This window comes from Lissotriton helveticus, chromosome 6 (assembly GCF_964261635.1).
Source record: "Lissotriton helveticus chromosome 6, aLisHel1.1, whole genome shotgun sequence".
Taxonomy (NCBI): Eukaryota; Metazoa; Chordata; class Amphibia; order Caudata; family Salamandridae; genus Lissotriton; species Lissotriton helveticus.
The window spans coordinates 1,540,822,118-1,540,842,521 of NC_136067.1; the positions used below are offsets into that span (position 1 = coordinate 1,540,822,118).

A 20,404-nucleotide genomic window follows, 5' to 3' on the forward strand; every position below is an offset into this window, starting at 1 on the left:
TTGCTTTGGCCTAAGTGTATACTGCATATAGAAACCAGGCCCGGCTAAAAGGGCAATGGGGTGTCAGTTTAAGGCACCCATGTCTGGTCCAAGAGCATGAAAGACAGAATTGATGTGCTCTGTATAAAGAATCAGCATTTTGTGCTGGGTGCAATATGTCCTCACAAGTTACACCATTCACACCACATTTGGGACCTCAATTAGAATTTATCAGAGGGGTTACTCCCATCATAAATGTGACGGATATCCCGTCTGCTGTATTACAAGTGCCATAACGCATTTATAATACTGCAAATGGATAGCCATAATTTTTGTCGTGCAGAAACTGGCCCATCAATATCTAAATCAGGCCCAGGCAGGTCTTTCACTGCCACTATGCACAACAGTTGACCATTCTGGCAGTTCTTCACATGTGTATTTATTGTGGTGGCTCAACAGGTAAATATCAGAGATTCACTTGCAACCTATTTGACCTGAAATTCCAGCACTCACACCAAGGGCATAGTTTTGCCATTGGAGTGTAGATTTCTGAGACACTTGGGCTTCAGAGGCCTGCCTTTGTCAGCTCCGCAGCAGCCCCTAGTGATATTTAAAACTCTGTGTCACACGCAAGGGGATTTTTTGCCAAAAGTGCTACAGCAACACAGTGCTGACTGACCCACCGTGTCATGATGGACTGGTGGGCTAGTCACACTTTTTTCTTTTGTTGCTCAAAGCCAAGCCCCCAAAGAGGAGTTTGTTTTTGAAAAAAAAAACAATATCTGCCCCTGCGGCAATAGGTATTTTCTCCAAGACTCTTCAGGTCATTATTCATTTTTGTCCTGTCCTGGACCGTCATACCTTATATTGTGGTTGGGAAGGCTGCACTTCCCTGAAAGAGCCAGATTTTCAAAACCCTTCACCGTAACTATAACTATGGCCCTCACCATTCACAGTGTTCTCATAAATGATGCCCTTTCAGATGCTGCAGTGTCAATTATGTAATTTTAGATGTTGCAGTGATGTTATCAATGATGTAATAGAACATGTCAAGAGTGATCTAATATGTGCGGTAACATATTATTACAATTCCTAACCAAAAAGTCACTTTCACCTTTGTTAAAGAATTTCTCTGTTTTTTAACGTAAAGTAAGATGTTCATCACATGTGCACGGTGTGGAGTTAAGCCCATGTCCTCTGATGTACAAGGACTGACTCACTAGCCCACATTTATGTAGGGAGAGTCCATGGTTGGATCTAGACCTCAAGTTCCAGGCACTAACTTTGATTGGTTCATACCTTCCTAACCCTTCCCTTAACCATTTGTCTAGACTTCCTATTGGTGATCGTCTGAAGTTAGGAAAAGGGCCCGCTCTGCCCCCTTTAAAACCAAACTCTGCCCCTGGCACATGAGAGCCTGCATCTCTGGTTAGGCTCAGCCCTCCCAAGAGGCCCTGATGTTGGGGCAGAGCCACCCTAGAGATCAGGGATAGAAAATTAGCAGAGCAGAGAGAAGAATTATCCTAATGGACAATGGGAAAGAAAAGGGGCTATAAGGCTAAGAACTCTCATTTGATGGTTCTTGTCCATATAGACCTCCAATCAAACTCACAATTGTCAGTCACAAACTCCCGACCAGGTAGGTGGTAGCATAGAGACTCTACAGCCCACTCAAGAGCCAAGCACTCCTTCTCCACTGTCAAATATAGACTCTCATGGGGAAGTGGATTATTACTTGTAAACTGTACCATTTGAAGTACATCAGAGAACTGTTGGGGTAAACTAATGCCTGTGTTGTGATTGCCCGTCCAAAAATATAAGCTCATCTTCTAAGCTTTAGAAGTATACTTTAAGAAGGAGTCGTAATGGACATGGACCACATTTCAGCATCTCAGTCTGTATTTGCTTCATTTTGGAAGCCTATGTGTTAGAAGTGGGGAATGGTGATTTCCAAAACCACCTATCATGGCAGGTGTGGTAATACCATCACTTTCAGGTTTTATGTTTTCCCTGGAACCCATAATTCCACTAATGTTGTGGGGTAATTTTTTGTGTTTCCATGGATGCAAGCAATAGTGATATCCGATTCTCCCAAGATTTGGTAGAGAGCTCGGGACTATTTATAATTTGGAGACACCCACTATCAACTAGTTCTTGAGTCAGTTTCTCTTCTTTACTTACATCGCAGATAGGATATGTTCTGGACGATTTTCCACTGTGCACTCCTGCAAACCATACATCCATGGGTTAGGCTGAATATTTCTTTGGACAATTCTGAGCCAGGTGTCCCCATTCCAAGCAATGAGACCTGATTTGAGTCACTGCTCCTCTTCCTGAGAAATATTACACTGGCACATCAACTAGATATGATTTTCTCTTACTGTCATCCCCTTAGGAATTTAACTTTGCTTATTGCCCCTCTCCCACCAGCCGCTATTGTCACTTGTTTTGCATGTTGAATTTCTGGTGAAACATCCTGGATTATCAGACAGGTGATTCATGCTCCCTCATCTGTAACGTCTGCCGCAAGATTCTCTGTTCTCCTCGCCCTCTTGGAATCGGCACTCACTCTACACACCCTACCATCATCTCCATCATCACCTTACACTTTCCTTGACAATTCAACAACAACATTTATATTGTCACAATGGTACACATGAATCTCCCACACCCAGATAATTGTTTTTTTAATGGGAGGGGGTCCACCAGTTTCACATTATGAGATCAGAAAGTAGCCAAGAGGCTGCGACCCTCTGTGAAAGCAGGATACCGATGTTGTTGCACCCATCTCTGCATTGGTGAAGAGAAAGTATTAATGTATTTTTCCAATAGTATTTTAGCTCTTAAACTTTCCGTAGAGGCTGTAAGAGTCTGTTACTAATGATTTACTATATTTTGACCCCGAAGCACGGCTGCTGAGGCATCTAATTTGATTTTAGGTGAAGACTCTGAAATTGGGGTTGGTATATTTCTTCTTATATCTCAGACTCTCTAGTACCACTTTCTTTATATCCAGGTAGTTTTTTTTATATTAGCATTGGCCACCTGGTAGTCCATTTGCATAAGCTACGTAGTGACCACATCACTTCTAGGGTCATGAGGAATGACATGTTAGTCTCACAAAAAAAGTGAATTGTGCTCAGAATCTTCCCTAAGTGCATTCCTCTGTAGAACTGATGTAGGGAAACTAGGATGGACTAGTTAGTGACAGTCACATCAATCAGCTGAATCAAGGCCTGTTGATGTTTCTGTGTAATGGCTAGCTGCTGAGCTCTATGGACTTGTAAGGCTATCTAGAAGGATTGCCTTCCAGCTGAACTCTCTGTTACAGCCTTTGCTAACTTTGATTATCTGTTATTGACCTTCCACCAGCAGTTTTCTATGACTTTCAATGGCGTGGTTAGGGAAGCTGGTCCCACTGCAGACACCAAATATCACATTTAGACAATAAAAACCTTCTCTCGTTGTAGTGGTGGCTAATTCTTTCTTACCTAAATCATGTTTATTATGTACATACTTTCCCAGTCTTTTAGGCTTTCATGATCATGTTATCCTCATTTACCCATCAAAGTTTCTCTTATATAATAGTCCACTGTCTCTCATTACTGTATTGCATTTGGCACTGATCATTTGCAGCCAGTCTCTCTCCTTCTCTACTGATGGGGAGATAATTAATCAAGCGGCAAACACAGAAGGGTAAGTTAGGATACATCTTGCCAGGTCCTCTGTTGCACGAGGAATGATTCACTTGCCTGCCTTTATATAGAGAGAGTACTTGGTAGGAACCAGACCTTGAGTTCGGGCAACTAACTAGGATTGATCCATACCTTCCTAACCTCTGATTCCTGTCCCCCTACATGACTATATGTGTTGTGACATCTCGCCTTTAACTTCTTCCCCTGGATGGAAGCGCACAATGGGCATGCCAGACCAAATTTATGGGCAAAATCAATAATATGCCTTTTCACCCGAGGCACCCACAGCCTATCTTTCATTCCTAAATATCAGCATGGGGAGCCCACTTCGCACCTGCTGTGCCATTTTTATTTGGTTTTTTTTCCAGAATGTGCCCAAGTCCTACCTGGGGACCCACAACTTCTCATGCTGGGTGCTGGTACAGGACAATAGTGGCTGCACTCCTGCCCAGTGGAAGATTAAATTCCACTTCCATTGTGGGTGCACATTCACTGTTCCCTGCTCTAAAAAAACCTGAAATTTACCAGTTATAGTTAAGTCAAGGAACTATGCATGCCCTTGCCATGAACTGCTTATCAGGCTGACCCCTGGTACTTTTAGACGACTCCAGAGGGACCCCACCAGAGTCCAACTTTTTTTTTCCTTGTGTCACATGTGCCATGGTACTCCCTCTGGATCCAGCGCGGCACTCCTGTGAGGTATTGTGTTACTCCCATGGGATCCACTACTCAAGCTTCACCACCATAGCACCACCATAGTACCCTGTAACCTTCCGTTGGAGAGAAGCTTGAGCAGCTGGTATTGTGGTAGTACAGAGGCACCAGAAAAAAAAAATTACATCGAACAAACAAAATTTGGGTTTGACATCCGTGGAAGTTGGGCAGCAGCAGCCCGTGCAAGTAAGAGCAGCGGGCCGGGTTGGGGGTGGGGGGATTTTGACAAATGATGAGGGTAAATCAACTATTTATTTAATTTTTCCTTGTGGTCGTCTGTCAAATCCTAACCCCCACCCCCCCCACCCCCCAACCTGGCCCCACCACCCAACCTGGCCCCACCACCCCACCGCTCTAACCTGCATGGGCCGTTGTATGGGTCAAGTTTAGTGTCTGCGGAAGTTGGATGTCCACAGGAGGCTGTATGTGGGCCCTGTGGCCAACACCCTGCTATGCATGGGCGATGGCTGTGCGTAGCGTGGCTTGGTCGTATATGAGGATGGCCTGGCCAAAGTCCATGTACAACAGGGGAGTTTCCTGAATATGATCAAAACCTCCCAGAAACTCACTAAAAACACAAAGGTTAACATGACGTTATAGTTAAGTATGGTTATAAGATCTGACATTAAAAAAAAAGAAAGAAATTCATTGAAAATACCTATTATGTAATAAGTAATATCATTTGTAATGTCATCAATGATGTTATTTGTGAGCTCATCAGCCATGTCATCACTGATGTCATTTAACATGTCAAGAGCTTTGTAATATGTGAGGTCATAAGTAGTGCATGGCAGAGAAACAAGTTACATAGTTATTTCAGTAAACTATAACTGGTGATTAATTTAAAATTGTTAATGTTTACATCTTATTTCAACACATAACTATGATGTTTTTAAGTGGCTTTGTTGGTTTTTTACCTTAAGCTATGATCTTATTACCATACCTAACTATAATGTCACATTAGCCTGTAGGTAGGTAGGTAGGTAGGTAGGTAGATAGATAGATAGATAGATAGATAGATAGATAGATAGATAGATAGATAGATCGATCACATACAGTCCATTATTGCAGCATGTACTTCATAGTCATGGGTATATGAAATACCAGTATTTGTAAAGCGCACAGCTACCTCCGAAGTGGTGTCCAGCACTGGGGGCCTTCGGGACGATTAAGCAAGCTACTGCCCAGAGTCACATGGTGTTGGGCCAACCTGCTGCCGGCACCGGGGATCGAACCATGAACCCCATGTAGTCTGGAGTCAGGCACCCTGGCAGCTGCCCACACCTCTTCCACTATACAGCAGTTGTCATATAATTTGCAGCATCATTTGCAGATTTTGTCAGAAATATTGTTTCTAGCTCAAATAGGTGAAAATAAAACTGTGATAGAATGTGCTGCACAATTTGCATGTTTTGCCAGATAATTTAAATAACCTTGCCACCTAATATGATTATTCATGCTGCATTATCCTAGTAGCCTTAAACGTCTGCAGAGTGGTTTGGAGGCTATCATTCGGATGTTGAAATCCATATTTCAGAAGTAACCATGAAATATTGTTCATATTTCAGGGTTTCCCGTGATGTATGGGATTTATATCACTGCATTTTGCATTGTCTGAAAGAAAAGAACCAAAACGACCGGCAGACAGACAGAAAGATATTCTTTCGCATCACTTGTCCATCAATGCTTCCGTTTGAATGGCCACATCTGATACTCATTGAAATAAGCAGGGTGTCATCGTGCTTAACAAAGTCAATTGAAATTATTCGCCAGCACGCAGCCGAATCCTCTGGCACATTAATGAAAGAGGGAGCGCGCATTTCAAAGGGCGAGCTGGAAGGCGCGAGGCACGCGTTCGAGCTACCTGAGAGTGTAAACAGGTAAACACTGCTGGAGAGCCCTCGAGGCTGAAGTGCGCCACTTACGGAGCACATGTGAACTCTTCCGCAGCCTCTTGGGCACTTGTTTAAACACTTCTCCACCTCTCCGAGCACCCACGGCTCGAGCCAGACTGGGCGTGCGCTGTAAGCGCACAGCCGAGGCACCCTGGCTTCTGCTTTTGTGTGAAAGGAGGAACATGTGGACGCGTCCCGTTGAGGCAGAAAACAGTGGTTTGTGCGCATTTGTGCGGTTTGTAGAGGTAAATAAGGGTTCTTGATACATTTAGGAAGGTAGGCCTCGCGTGGTTGACATAGGCATCAGCATCCATGCCAATCAGAGGGGGTGGAGCCTCGGGGGACTTGTGGGTGGACTTTTAAGAAGAGAAAAGAAACGCAGCCTTGGAGGTCAAGGTCGTGCCGAAGTGTCAACACACGGGGTGAAAGAAATTAACCCGGAAAAATAAAACGGCAAACATGCTTTTCCCCTTCGCTTTTCCCTTAAATGCACGTGTGTCATCGGATCAGATAACCCATATTACTGTTTACCTATTCGATGGGTGACACTGTATATTTCAATGCGTGCATATTTGTATATATGTCAGTGTAAGTAAGTGTTTGAATGCATCTGCAGGTGTAAGGAATGTTTTCACGGATATTTGAAAACTCATTCGCGCATTTGTTTGTTTCTACGCTTTTGTGTTTCTAGAAGCACATACAGTGTGTGCGTATGCGCATCTTTTTGTATTACATTTCTGTGACGGTCATTGTCCCTGTGTGCTGATCTGTGCGTGTGGACGTTTCAAACCTTCTGTATTTCTCTTCTAGGCGCTTTTCTACCTACGCTTGTGCAGAAACAGAAGTACATAGCACGGTGTTCCCCTTTTTCTCGCGCTGTTTTCCAGCGAGCTGCGAATATCTCGGAATTACTCTGGGGATCCCATTAGGGTCAAACTCAGCTGTCAGCGACTACGGATCACAGATTCTATTGGTTTGCTCTCGGGAATCGCTAGTGCCCGGTGATGGCATGTGGGTAGCTGTTAACAGAGTGTAAAGCTATTTCACAGCGGTGCACACGGTGCCTCACGGGCACACAAGTCCCTGTTTTACACAGCCACGTAGTAACACATCCTACAGATGCTCGTTTCTCCGAGTGGGTGACAGGCAGAAAAGTCCGTTCTTTCTCCATTTGCATATTCAAGGGTGTATGTACAATGGACGTCGCGGACCAATGGAGTTCCGCGAGTTTGTGTAAAAAAGTGGGGAGGTGGGCACAGCCCCCCGCGCTTCTCAGTGATGCATTGTGGTCCAAACAGCTTGGTGATTAATTCTGCCCGACTTCTGCCTTCCACTAGGAAAATATTTACCTGCCAGGTGGTCGAGGGTGGCTGACCCGAGCGTATGAGGGTGGGAGGAGGCGGCATCCAGGACTTGGGGTGAGGGTCACTTGTCTGGAAAGAGGGAGGGGGTGTGGAGAATTGACTGCCCATTTCCCCATCGTAGGATGCGTGTACACGGCCTGGGAATACTTGTTGAAGGCAGAGGAGAGTGAATCTATCCCCCAAGGCCTGTGCTCGCTTCCCCAAGAGGGTTCTGTGGGAAAGGAGAGCCCGGCCCTGATAAGATTATGGCCGAGCAGCGAAAACAATGAGCTTCACAGAGTCCTATGCCTGGCTTAACGAGGGGCTGCGCGGTTCCCTGCGATATGGCTGCCCCATCAATCAAAATAGCACCCAGCTCTTCTGACCGCAGAGAGGGGGTTTGTGTGACCCTTGGCAGTTAACCACGCTGTCTGAAATGTATATGCTATACCATGGGCCGGAAATGTAATATGTTATATATTAAAGAACTTCCAGCTCTCCGATTAAAAAGCGCGGGGCTCTTCTTGTATTTTTATGCCTTAGCATGTGTTTTTCCCCCTGCCCTCCTCTCTCAATAGTTGCTGTCGTTCTGCAGTTTAGGAGGGGCACAGAGAAGTACCGGTAAAATGTGGGTGGGCATGCGTTTCTTTGGAGCAGTTTCTATACGGCGATAAGAACTAGCAGAATAGGGTCGAATAAAATTACTCTTGTAGCCAAATTATGCTGAATCCCAGTTAACAAAGCACATGAGTACTTTTATCAGTAAGGTCCCCACTCCCTTTTATTTAAGCCATGCTTTGCTGTATTTTTGCTGATACAAACTCGACATGTAAAATGCCCCCTTTTAGACACCGCTTCAGTTTAAGGCCCGCAGCATTATATGATGACCACAAATGCCACACGGCTGCTGTGGTGGTGTGTGTGGCTGCGTGCTGCCAAGTGTCAGCAGTACTGGGCTTGAAAGTTGTGATTTACGTGGAAGTAGTTATGTGAGCTCGGCAATGTGTGTGTGTTTGTGTGACGTGCTGTTTATGACTGAGTTGCTCTATGAGGTAGGGATGTTATATAGAGATGCAATAGTACTGTGGCTTGCAATGGTGGAAGTGATTGTGTTTGTGTGTGTCACTGGATGCCATGCGTGCTTTTATAGCTTGTGCTCTGTGTGGCTGCTATGGCATGTGCTGTAGCCGTGGTACTGTGTGAGGCAGTGATATATGTGGGGGACTCTGGGTGGCAATCGTGGAAGTAGTTCTGTGTGTGTATCGGTGGTGCAGTGTGCAACAGTGGTAGTGTGGCGGCAGTGATGGAATAGAATCTGTGTGTGCTTGTCTGGTGCAGTATGAGACAGTGGTGTTGCAGTGAAAGTGGTTCTGTGTGTGTGCATGTCACTGGTGCAGTATGTGACAATGGTACTTAGGTGGCAGTGGTTCTGTGTGTGTACTTGTCAGTGGTGCAGTATGTGTAAGTGGTAGTGTGGTGGCAGTGCTGGCAGTGGCGGAAGTGGTTCTGTGTGTGTGCTTCTCACTGGTGTGGTATGTGACTGTATTAGTGCGGTTGCAATGGTGGAAGTGGGTCTGTTTATGTGTTTGTGAGTGTTGCAGTGTGTGACAGCGGTACAGCAGTGGTTCTGTGTGTACTTGCCAGTGGTGAAGTATGTGCATATGGCAGTGCTGTGGCAGTGGTGGAAGTGGATCTGTGTGTGTGCTTGTCAGTGGTGCAGTGTGTGACAGTGGTATTGCTGTGGAAGTAGTTCTGTGTGTGCTTGTCAGTGGTCCGGTATGTGACTGTATTAGTGTGGTTGCAATGGTGGAAGGGGTTCTGTTTTGTGCTTGTCAGTGGTGCAGTATGTGACAGTGGTACTGCAGTGGCAGTGGTGGCAGTGGTCTGTGTGTGTGCTTCTGAGTGGTGCAGTGTGTCAGTGGTACTGCTTTGGCAGTGATTTTGTGTGTGTACTTGTCAGTGGTGCAGTGTATGTAAGTGGTAATGTGGTGGCAGTGGATGAACTGGTTCTGTGTGTGTGCCTGTCAGTGGTGCAGTGTGTGGAAGTGGTAGTGTTGTGACAGTGGTGGAAGTGGTTCTGTGTGTGTGCTTGTCAGTGGTGCAGTGTGTAACAGTGGCACTGCGGTGGCAGTGGTGAAAGTGGTTCTGTATGTGTGCTTGTCAGTGGTGCAGTGTGTCAGTGGCACTGCTTTGGCAGTGATTCGGTGTGTGTACTTGTCAGTGGTGCAGTGTATGTAAGTGGTAGTGTGGTGGCAGTGGATGAACTGGTTCTGTGTGTGTGCCTGTCAGTGATGCAGTGTGTGGAAGTGGTAGTGTTGTGGCAGTGGTGGAAGTGGCTCTGTGTGTGTGCTTGTCAGTGGTGCAGTGTGTAACAGCGGTACTGCGGTGGCAGTGGTGGAATTGGTTCTTTGTGTGTGCTTGTCAGAGGTGCAGTATGTGACAGTGGTATTGCAATGGCAGTGGTGGCAGTGGTCTCTGTGTGTGCTTCTGAGTGGTGCAATATGTGTAAGTGGTGGTGTGGTGGCAGTGATGAAATGGGATCTGTGTATGTGCTTGTCTGGTGCAGTGTGTGACAGTGGTGTTGCAGTGAAAGTGGTTCTGTGTGTGTGCTTGTCAGTGGTGCAGTATGTGACAGTGATACTTAGGTGGCAGTGGTTCTGTGTGTGTACTTGTCAGTGGTGCAGTATATGTAAGTGATAGTGTGGTGGCAGTGCTTGCAGTGGTGAAAGTGGTTCTGTGTGTGTGTTTCTCACTGGTGCGGTATGTGACTGTATCAGTGTGGTTGCAATGGTGGAAGTGGTTCTGTTTGTGTGCTTGTGAGTGGTGCAGTGTGTGACAGCGGGATGGCCATGGTTCTGTGTGTGTACTTGCCAGTGGTGCAGTATGTGTAAGTGGCAGTGCTGTGTCAGTGGTGCAAGTGGATCTGTGTGTATGCTTGTTAGTGGTGCAGTGTGTGACAGTGGTATTGTGGTGGAAGTAGTACTGTGTGTGTTCTTGTCGGTGGTGCAGTTTGTGACTGTATTAGTGTGGTTGCAATGGTGGAAGTGGTTCTGTTTGTGTGCTTGACAGTGGTGCAGTATGTGACAGTGGAACTACGGTGGCAGTGGTGGCAGTGGTCTGTGTGTGTGCTTCTGAGTGGTGCAGTATGTGTAAGTGGTAGTGTGGTGGCAGTGGTGAAAGTGGCTCTGTATGTGTGCTTGTCAGTGGTGCAGTGTGTCAGTGGTACTGCTTTGGCAGTGATTCTGTGTGTGTACTTGTCAGTGGTGCAGTGTATGTAAGTGGTAGTGTGGTGGCAGTGGATGAACTGGTTCTGTGTGTGTGCCTGTCAGTGGTGCAGTGCGAGAAAGTGGTAGTGTTGTGGCAGTGGTGGAAGTGGTACTGTGTGTGTGCTTGTCAGTGGTGCAGTATGTGACAGTGGCACTGCGATGGCAGTGGTCTGTGTGTGCTTCTGAGTGGTGCAATATGTGTAAGTGGTGGTGTGGTGGCAGTGATGGAATGGGATCTGTGTATGTGCTTGTCTGGTGCAGTGTGTGACAGTGGTGTTGCAGTGAAAGTGGTTCTGTGTGTGTGCTTGTCAGTGGTGCAGTATGTGACTGTATCAGTGTGGTTGCAATGGTGGAAGTGGTTCTGTTTGTGTGCTTGACAGTGGTGCAGTATGTGACAGTGGTACTACGGTGGCAGTGGTGGCAGTGGTCTGTGTGTGTGCTTCTGAGTGGTGCAGTATGTGTAAGTGGTAGTGTGGTGGCAGTGGTGAAAGTGGTTCTGTATGTGTACTTGTCAGTGGTGCAGTGTGTCAGTGGTACTGCTTTGGCAGTGATTCTGTGTGTGTACTTGTCAGTGGTGCAGTGTATGTAAGTGGTAGTGTGGTGGCAGTGGATGAACTGGTTCTGTGTGTGTGCCTGTCAGTGGTGCAGTGCGAGAAAGTGGTAGTGTTGTGGCAGTGGTGGAAGTGGTTCTGTGTGTGTGCTTGTCAGTGGTGCAGTATGTGACAGTGGCACTGTGATGGCAGTGGTCTGTGTATGCTTCTGAGTGGTGCAATATGTGTAAGTGGTGGTGTGATGGCAGTGATGGAATGGGATCTGTGTATGTGCTTGTCTGGTGCAGTGTGTGACAGTGGTGTTGCAGTGAAAGTGGTTCTGTGTGTGTGCTTGTCAGTGGTGCAGTATGTGACTGTATCAGTGCGGTTGCAATGGTGGAAGCTGTTCTGTTTGTGTGTTTGTGAGTGGTGCAGTGTGTGACAGCGGGCTGGCAGGTGTTCAGTGTGTGTACTTGCCAGTGGTGCAGTATGTGTAAGTGGCAGTGCTGCGGCAGTGGTGGAAGTGGATCTGTGTGTATGCTTGTCAGTGGTGCAGTGTGTGACAGTGGTATTTTGGTGGAAGTAGTACTGTGTGTGTTCTTGTCAGTGGTGCAGTATGTGACAGTGGTGCTGCGGTTGCAGTGGTGGAAGTGGTCCTGTGTGTGTGCTTGTCAGTGGTGCAGTATGTGACAGTGGTACTGCGGTAGCAGTGGAAGACATGTGGTGCTGTGTATGTGCTTGTCAGGGGTGCAGTATGTGACAGTGGTACTGCGGTAGCAGTGGTAGAAGTGGTTCTGTGTGTGTGCTTGTCAGTGTTGCAGTATGTGACAGTGGTACTGCGGTTGCAATGGTAGAAGTGGTTCTGTGTGTGTGCTTGTCAGTGGTGCAGTATGTGAGTGGTAGTAGTGCGGTAGCAGTTGTAGAAGTGGTTCTGTGTGTTTGCTTGTCAGTGGTGCAGTATGTGACAGTGGTACTGCGGTTGCAATGGTAGAAGTGGTTCTGTGTGTGTGCTTGTCAGTGGCGCAGTGTGTGTGTGGCACCGGCAGCGGTGGGGTGGAGAGGCAGGATTTGGGGATTTTATCTGTGCTGAATTCATCAATGTTCAATTTGCCGAAGCAAAGGGGAGAGAGAAAGGCTCTGGAAAGGCAGAGGAGCAGGGCGCCTCCACAAAAAGGGGTTTCCTTAATATTGTGGCAGGAGGGGTACGGAGGGGGGTTCGCGGAATGAATGAAGAGATAGTGCATTGAAAGCGCTGAATGCCATGACAACTACGAACAACCTCCGATTTATTCCAAACAGTTAGAACACATTGTGAGAGGGCGTCAATCACGTATTATTTCGCCACTGAAATAAATGCAAAAACGGCGCCGGGACAAAGGCTTCCAAGGGGAGCCGGACATTTGTCTACATTGCGCCCATTGTCCGCAGCTTAGCAATCGGTTTGTATTTGTGTTTGCCCGGGTCCGACCACCCAGGATGCGCGCAGAGCTGCCTAACACCCCGGGCCATTGTCAGCGGCGGCCGGGCGGGCGGCACACACTGCAGGCCGGGCCAGGCAGGGAGGCCGAGGCACCGACGGATGAGCAGCAATAAACGGCGCCCCACCCCACCCCAAAAAAAATCCCAGGACTCAGGCAGCGCCAAGTGATCTGTGGGAGGAAGTCAGACACCACTCAGACCCCCTCCAAAAAAAAAGGGAGCAGGCGAGCGTGGGGGGTAAGTCTACAAAAAAAAAGTGCCACGTTGAACTCTTCCTGCAAATCCCCCTAAACAGCCCAAATCTCCCTCGAACAGAACTTTAATTAGACAGTCAAGTTGTGTCCCGCGCGCAGATAGGGGGCGAGGAGATGGGGCAATCAGCAGCAATTGGTAAATAATTGTGTGCGGGATACATAACGCGACGGAGGGCCTCTCCCTTTGAAGGAGCGAGGCTTTTGGGATAGTTCAGTTAACAGGTCAGGCAGATAATGGAGATTTAAGGCAATGTAACAGAGGGCTCCAGGCTATTAACCCGCCCGGGGCCGAACAAAGTCCTGGTTATGAAAGAAAAGAATACATGAAATGCTGGCCAAAGTGAAACAATGAAAAACATCGACGTGCGGATTTTTCGAGGAATGCACCAGGTTCTTTATTTAGGTGTCCTTGTGTGCTTTTTTGTGGGGCGGTGTGTGTCCGAGGTCTATGTGTGCTCCGTAATGAAAAAAACTCGGCAAATATTGGTAAGACAAATACGAGAAACGAAAAAAGAGGGGCTTAGGACGAGAGTGGAAACGAAAGGAGAAATAAATCAGAAACAAAGACGAACACAAAAAAGTAGTGGGGGCTAAACAGGCAAACGCGAAAAGGTCGAAATTATAATAGAATATAGTAGGGAGAAAGAAAGAAAGAAAGAAAGAAAGAAAGAAAGAAAGAAAGAAAGAAAGAAAGAAAGCAAAAGACAGTGGAGGGAGGGAGGGTGGAAGAAAATAAGGAAGGGAGGAGGGAAGAAAGGACACTTTAAAACACCTACGGTAATAGGCGAGGGCTAAACGTCTATCCAGCTCAGCTTAGAATTCGTCACACCTATGCATCCGGTTGATAGAATAACTGATGAAATAATTTCGACAAACATAATCTCGCGCTAGACCGGGATTTCGAATGATTACACTCATTTTATTACCTCGCTGGTTTATTTTGGAGCCAGCCCGAATAAATTGAGTGTTGTTTAACGCACACTACTCATCCTTAAGCCTCAACCAAAATATTGACCAAGGAGGTTTGCATACGCGGGCCTGTTGCCATCTGAGCGGCGCCGTGTTTAGGAAAGAGCCGGTAATTGGGGAGGCCCAGAGTGTACCGCTGCCTCTCTCGGAGCAGCCCTTTCTCCCAGTTTCCTCGAAGAGTGGGGGGCATGAATGCTGCAGGGCTTTTTTTTTTCTTCTCCTCCGTCCTTTAGACAATTTGCTAAAACCGTCCTCTGGAGTGTGTGGGGTATCGGGAATGCTTGGAGGTCCTTTGTATGTAAATACCGTGTAAAAGGGCCCTCCCCGTCTTTGTAATTAATTGACACGTTACACCACTCACGGCTTGCCGCAGCGCCAATGGTGGGCGCTCAGAGCTCCCCCCAAAACCCACAATTTCACGTCTGCAAACACTGTCTTCATCCACTTGACTCCTAGGACCCGCCCACACGTGGCCAGCCTTTTTTTTAATGCCTCCTCTCCTCTGATCTCTGCAGGTCCGGTGTGTGCACGGCAACCTTATATGGACTGGAGACGCCGGCAATGGCTTATTCTGGCCAGGCAGCAGGCAGCCGCAGCTCCGCTCTCCTCGGCAGGACTCTCCTGTGAAGGCACCTGGGCACCCGGACGGGGCTACGACCGGCCACCCCTGCACCACGCCACCTTCAACCGCAGCTGCAGCAGGAGCCGCCAGTGAAGGCGACTGGACACCCTGCCGTGTGGTACCACCATCCCAGCGCGCCTCACCGGGACTCTCTATTGAAAGCGCCTTGACACTCTACCCTGGGCTTCGGCCAGCCACCCCTGCCAACAACTGCAGCTCAGTTCGCCTCAGCAGGACAGGCGGACAGCTGGACACCCCTGCTTCCCACCACCAGCTGTACTCAGTGCTCCTGAGTGGAAGTACGCAGTGAAGGCACCTGGCCACTCTGCCGGCTGGATACGGGTGGCCACCTCGAACCGCATCCCGATGCGCTCAGCAGGGCCAGCATCCACCCAAGCAGCCACCTCTGCAGCAGAGCGCTCGAGCAGGGCTCTCCAGTGACGTCCACCCTGACTCGGGGCGCCAGCCAGCCACCCGCACCTCGCCACATCCACCTGCAAGCCAGTGCGCCTCAGAGGACCCCTTGGTGAACGCACCTGTCCACAGTGCCGTGGCCACCTTGGCGCGTCCCTGTCGCCCCAGCTAGCCTCCTCGCCCCACAGGCCATCATCACCCGCGCCCGACCCCCTAGCCTGACCCTTGGATTGTAAGGACTGGAACCGACAAGACAGTGGGCACCCCCTCCCCGCCCCAGAGCATGGCGCTGGGCAGCACCAAGACGGGCTTCTCGGTGAAGGACATTTTAGACCTCCCGGACACCAACGACGAGGAGGGCTCCGAGCCCGAGGGGGCCGACGAGGAGACGGATGCGGAGGAAGCCCCTAAAAAGCAGAGTCCGCTGGGGACGGTGCAGAGCCTGCCCCCGAAGAACCCGTTCTACGACAACAGTGACAACCCCTACACCAGGTGGCTGGCCACCACCGAGAGCATCCAGTACTCCTGTAAGTACCCGCGCGCGCCTGCCTGCCTGCGCGCGCCCCTGCTTCTCCTATTGCGCACCTGCGAGGTTGTGTGACACCTGTCAGGGGAAACGGACTATTTTTCTCTAGAAAGCTGGCATCTAAGAATGTGTGTTAGTGTAATAAGGGTATCACTGGGCGAGACTGATTTTTTAAATACTGTTTTCGCAGCGCTTCACTTTTCGTGACACCTGGGTGTCTGAGCGCCCTCCCCCCAGCCTGCGGTAGGGAGTGGGGGCGAGTGAAAGGCTTGGCTTATCTCCTCCACGCTGTAAACTCACTTTGGCGATATTGGCAGCCTGCCTCGGGCGCCTGATTCATTAGTTTGCAAGAATGTCCCGAATCAAAGCTCCTGGCGCTGGCGCACTTACTTTCAGTTTTGAAGTTCCAAATAATGGCCCATGCCCCGCGCATCTCTTAATATAAGCATCATCTTTCCGATTTCTCGTGGCTGGAGTGTGTGTTTTTTCTCCCTGTCCCTCGGAGATGAGCACCGACTCCACGCAGACACAAATAGCAAACTGTTGAGACAGAGAGCGCTTTGTGTGTCGCCCGACCCCTGCTCAACTCTCGCTTTTTGGCAGTTCGAGCGCACAAATGTCTCCACACGGCTGTGCCCCGATCAATGAGCCGACTGTGAGACTGTTCTTTAAGAATCGATCCACGTACTTTGCGGGGAAGCAGAGCTGTCTATGGGTGCACACAGGCCGGCTCTCCCCGAATGGGGTTTTAAATCCGCCAGGGACAGCGGAGCGCAGGCTCTTTACAGCGCAGGCCTGTACAACGCGCACAATGCGCTGTCCAGCGCGCTGGCGCAAGGGGTCATCAGAGGACACTGCTGGCTGCGTGCCGTTCCCAGAGATAAGGCCACACTGGTATGTGTGATAGGTATTGGGGGAGCATCTCTCTTGCTATCAATGTAATTAAACCATTGATTTCCACGCATTTTATTATTTGTTTGTCTCAGATAGAGAGACAAATAATTTTAAAAATGTCCCCTTAATAATCGCGCGTAATCTTGCTAGTTAGTCGATGCCTAAGAGTTCCCAGCTTTGACAGAACATAAAGACAGGACAGACTGTTTTAGAAAACTAGGTATATGATTTTAAAGATGCATTTACAAATTTAAATTGGCATACATCTCTTTTTAAAACAATTTATGCATTCATTTTATATATTAAACACATTGTTTTAAAAGCAAAAGGGATATAGTTTAAGCAGTAAACACTTCGAAGCGTGTGCTTTTTAGCAAGTATTAACCAGATCAAAGAGATAGATTCTTTTTTTAAAGTCTTAGAAGTGGTAACCGAGGATAGAAGATTTTAAACGGGCGGAAATACATGTTGAAATCCGTTCCAATAAACAGTATAATTTTGACCGACTATTTACAGATGCAAATGAGTTTATTCAAAAAGATCTGAGCACTCAAATGTAGAGGCAAAATATATACAATGTTGAGTGAGTATTTGTAAGAGTATTAAAACCAGGCTTTAAAACTTGAACCCAGTACGCGAAATGTAAGCTGGTAGACTTTTAAGAAAGGCTACATCAAAGGAAGGACAGAGAATGGAAGTGTCACTTTTTAATACATTTTATCAATTTAGATGCAATGACCTCGTTCTTCTCTCTATCAGCCTTTGCCGCGTCTTTATTATTATTTTTTTCCTAGTGAACACCAGAAAACACAGGGGCTTACATTTGAAAAAAACTGTTCTAAAAGGGATTATGCTTTTAACTAAAGATATGATAAATTTAAAGGTGGCACATTTTGTTAAAGCAGAGATTTGTATTAACCATTTTATACATTTAACATGGAATACAAATGTAAAAGGATAAATGAAAATAAAAAAGAATTCTGTTGAGACCCATGTATTTAACAGAGTGCAGGATGACGTAATGCAGTACACAGATGAATCTTCTGAAAGAAAATGCACACTTATGACTATTTGCAAAGCAAATAGTATATTTTAACCAAATACACGAGGGTGTGAATTGAGTCGTTCTATAAAGGCCGGGTTAATCTAGGATAAAATGCAAGTGTACAAGATTGGAAATGTGGGTATCGGATATATTGCCCCAAACCTTAAAAATTCAGTGTATGACTAATAAAGCATGTTGTAATAAACTAGCACCTTGCTCTTAACATATATGATTCTGACAATTCACAGAAGATCTTAAGAGGTATAGCCTCACAATTATACCAACTTCTAATAAAATCTTTATTTTAATAAAGTGTACTAGAGTGGAGGTGGGGGGTGCTTACCATGGACGTGTGCTTGTATAACAAGGTATGGGAGGTCGGCAGAGAGCTAGAGGTGTATATAATATACCAGCCCAATACACTGTATGCTTCAAACAAAGCACACTAGGGTGGGAGGCATATATGGGCACATGAGAAACACATTTCCCATACCTTATATGCTTCTAAAAGGCACACAGCGGGTGGGAGGCATATGGAGATGTATATATATAACACCTCTTTTTCATACCTTAATGCTTCATTTATGACACGCAAGGGTGGAAGGTATCGGTGGGTGTATATATGATTCACTTTTCACATACCTTAGATGCTTCCAAAAGGCACACAGGAGTGGGAGGCATATTTAGACGTGTGCCTTTGTGCTTCAAATATGGCGCAAGAGGGTGGAAGATATATATGGGTGTAAATATGAACCCCCTTCTCATACCCTGTATGCTTCAAACAAGGCACATAAGTGTGAGAGGCATATCTGGGCATGTGTGAATGTCTTCTCAACACCCTGCTTAATTCCACTAAGGCAGCAACGGGTGTAAGGTTATTTGTAGTTCTACTTAAAATCTATTATTAACACGTATGACGTTATTAAGTGTATACGAGTTGAAAACCATGCGTCTTTACTTTAAACTTCTCTCTCTTAGTCGATATATACCTTACAACGTGTTCATGGGCTGAAGAGCTATGTGACTATATATGAAACCTTTTTACTACTAACGCATCACTCTTTATATAAGGTTCTAGACTGTATGCGGTCATATTTAAACCAATTAAGAATAACATTTGTACTTTTACCGCGTACACGGGTTGAAAAGTTATGTATCTATACATTAAACCCCTTTACTATCAACAAATAAACATGTATCGGCATGTAGGGGTCTAAACCATCTATTAGAATGCCCAAGAGGTTTTTGTACATACATCAAACCTTTCACCAATAACTCGTACACGTTTAAAAAGAAGTATACAATGGTGGTCGTGATTTGTAACTATATGTTACACTTCTTCATAATATAGTATGTTCTTCTGATAATGTACATAAGGGTATAGAAGTCATGTGGCTATATGTCACACCACTGCCGTTTTAGTACCTGCTCCTAATAAAATATATAAAGCTATATATAGGTGAAATGTGATTATACGTCAAATAGCTTACTATTAACGTGTGCGCGTCTAGTAATGTAGATAAGGGTATAGGAGGCATGTGGCTATACGTTAAACCTTTGGCATGAAAGTACCTGCTTCTAATACAAGATATAAAGCTATAGGTGGTATGCGGTTGTGCGTTAAATGTCTTGCTATTAAATCGTGTGCCTCTAATAATGTATAGGGTATATGAGGATTGTGGCTATATGCTGAATATGTAACTCTGAAAGTGACTGCTCTGTGGGCGCGTGCGCTGACCTCTGCTTCCTCTCCACAGTGCACGGCCTGGCCTCCGGACACTCCCAGCAGGACCCCTCGTCGCCCAAGTCCCCGGACCCCTCGGCCGACGAGTCCCCGGACACCGAGAAGGACCCGTCGGGGGCAGGCAGCGGCGGCGGCAGCGAGGCGGGCAAGAAGCGCAAGCGGCGGGTGCTCTTCTCCAAGGCGCAGACCTACGAGCTGGAGCGGCGCTTCCGCCAGCAGCGCTACCTGTCGGCGCCCGAGCGGGAGCACCTGGCCAGCATCATCCGCCTGACGCCCACCCAGGTCAAGATCTGGTTCCAGAACCACCGCTACAAGATGAAGCGCGCCCGGGCCGAGAAGGGCATGGAGGTGACGCCGCTGCCCTCGCCGCGCAGGGTGGCCGTGCCGGTGCTGGTGCGCGACGGCAAGCCGTGCCACACGCTCAAGGCGCAGGACCTGGCCGCCTCCTTCCCCGGGGGGCTGCCATTCAGCGCCTACAGCGCGCAGTCCCTGCAGCAGCACATGCAGTACAGCGCGGCGCACTACAGCTCGGCCAGCAGCAACGCGCAGTACCCGGCCACGCACCACCTGGTGCAGGCGCAGCAGTGGACCTGGTGAGACACTTTTATACTGCTGCCCGGAGCTCGCAGGGCTCAAACTGAGGAAAAACACGCGAAAAAGTCTCTCGTAAAGACACTGAGAAGTAGACTGCTACTGGCGTGCACCGAACTGACACGCAGTGTTCCAAAAACATTAAAAATAAAAAAGAACTATCTTGAGAACAATATTATTTTTTCTTCTCAGAGCACAGTACTTTAAAAGTTTAAACAAAAAAAACATTAAATCACTGAAAGGAGTGCCCTGGAAAATGGCAGTATTTTTTCTGCACATAGCTTACAGGCACAGCTACAGAACTTAAAACATTGAAAATAGGAAACTATTAATAATATTATTATAATTATTATTATGGACTTTTTGATTTGGGGGGGAATATTTCGATTCTCCCTGACACCTTTTTTTTCTGCTCGTCATGTTTACAAAGTTCTGCTCCCTCTA

The 20,404-nt window shown here is 47.2% G+C and overlaps 1 protein-coding gene across 1 annotated transcript; it reads left to right on the forward strand.

Annotated features, from left to right (window-relative positions):
- Positions 1–14,930: 14,930 nt before the first annotated feature.
- LOC144761814 (homeobox protein Nkx-2.2a-like) lies at positions 14,931–19,966 on the forward strand. Its single transcript, XM_078647050.1, has 2 exons — positions 14,931–15,687; positions 19,383–19,966. Exons 1-2 carry the CDS (start codon positions 15,444–15,446, stop codon positions 19,964–19,966), a joined length of 828 nt encoding a protein of 275 aa, XP_078503176.1. The 5' UTR covers positions 14,931–15,443.
- Positions 19,967–20,404: the final 438 nt, after the last annotated feature.

Bases quoted from the DNA above. Each gene is read 5' to 3' on its own strand.
- LOC144761814 (XM_078647050.1), top strand. From the start codon at position 15,444: ATGGCGCTGGGCAGCACCAAGACGGGCTTCTCGGTGAAGGACATTTTA. The intron at 15,688-19,382 runs GTAAGTACCCGC...TCCTCTCCACAG, and splicing joins CGAGAGCATCCAGTACTCCT to TGCACGGCCTGGCCTCCGGA.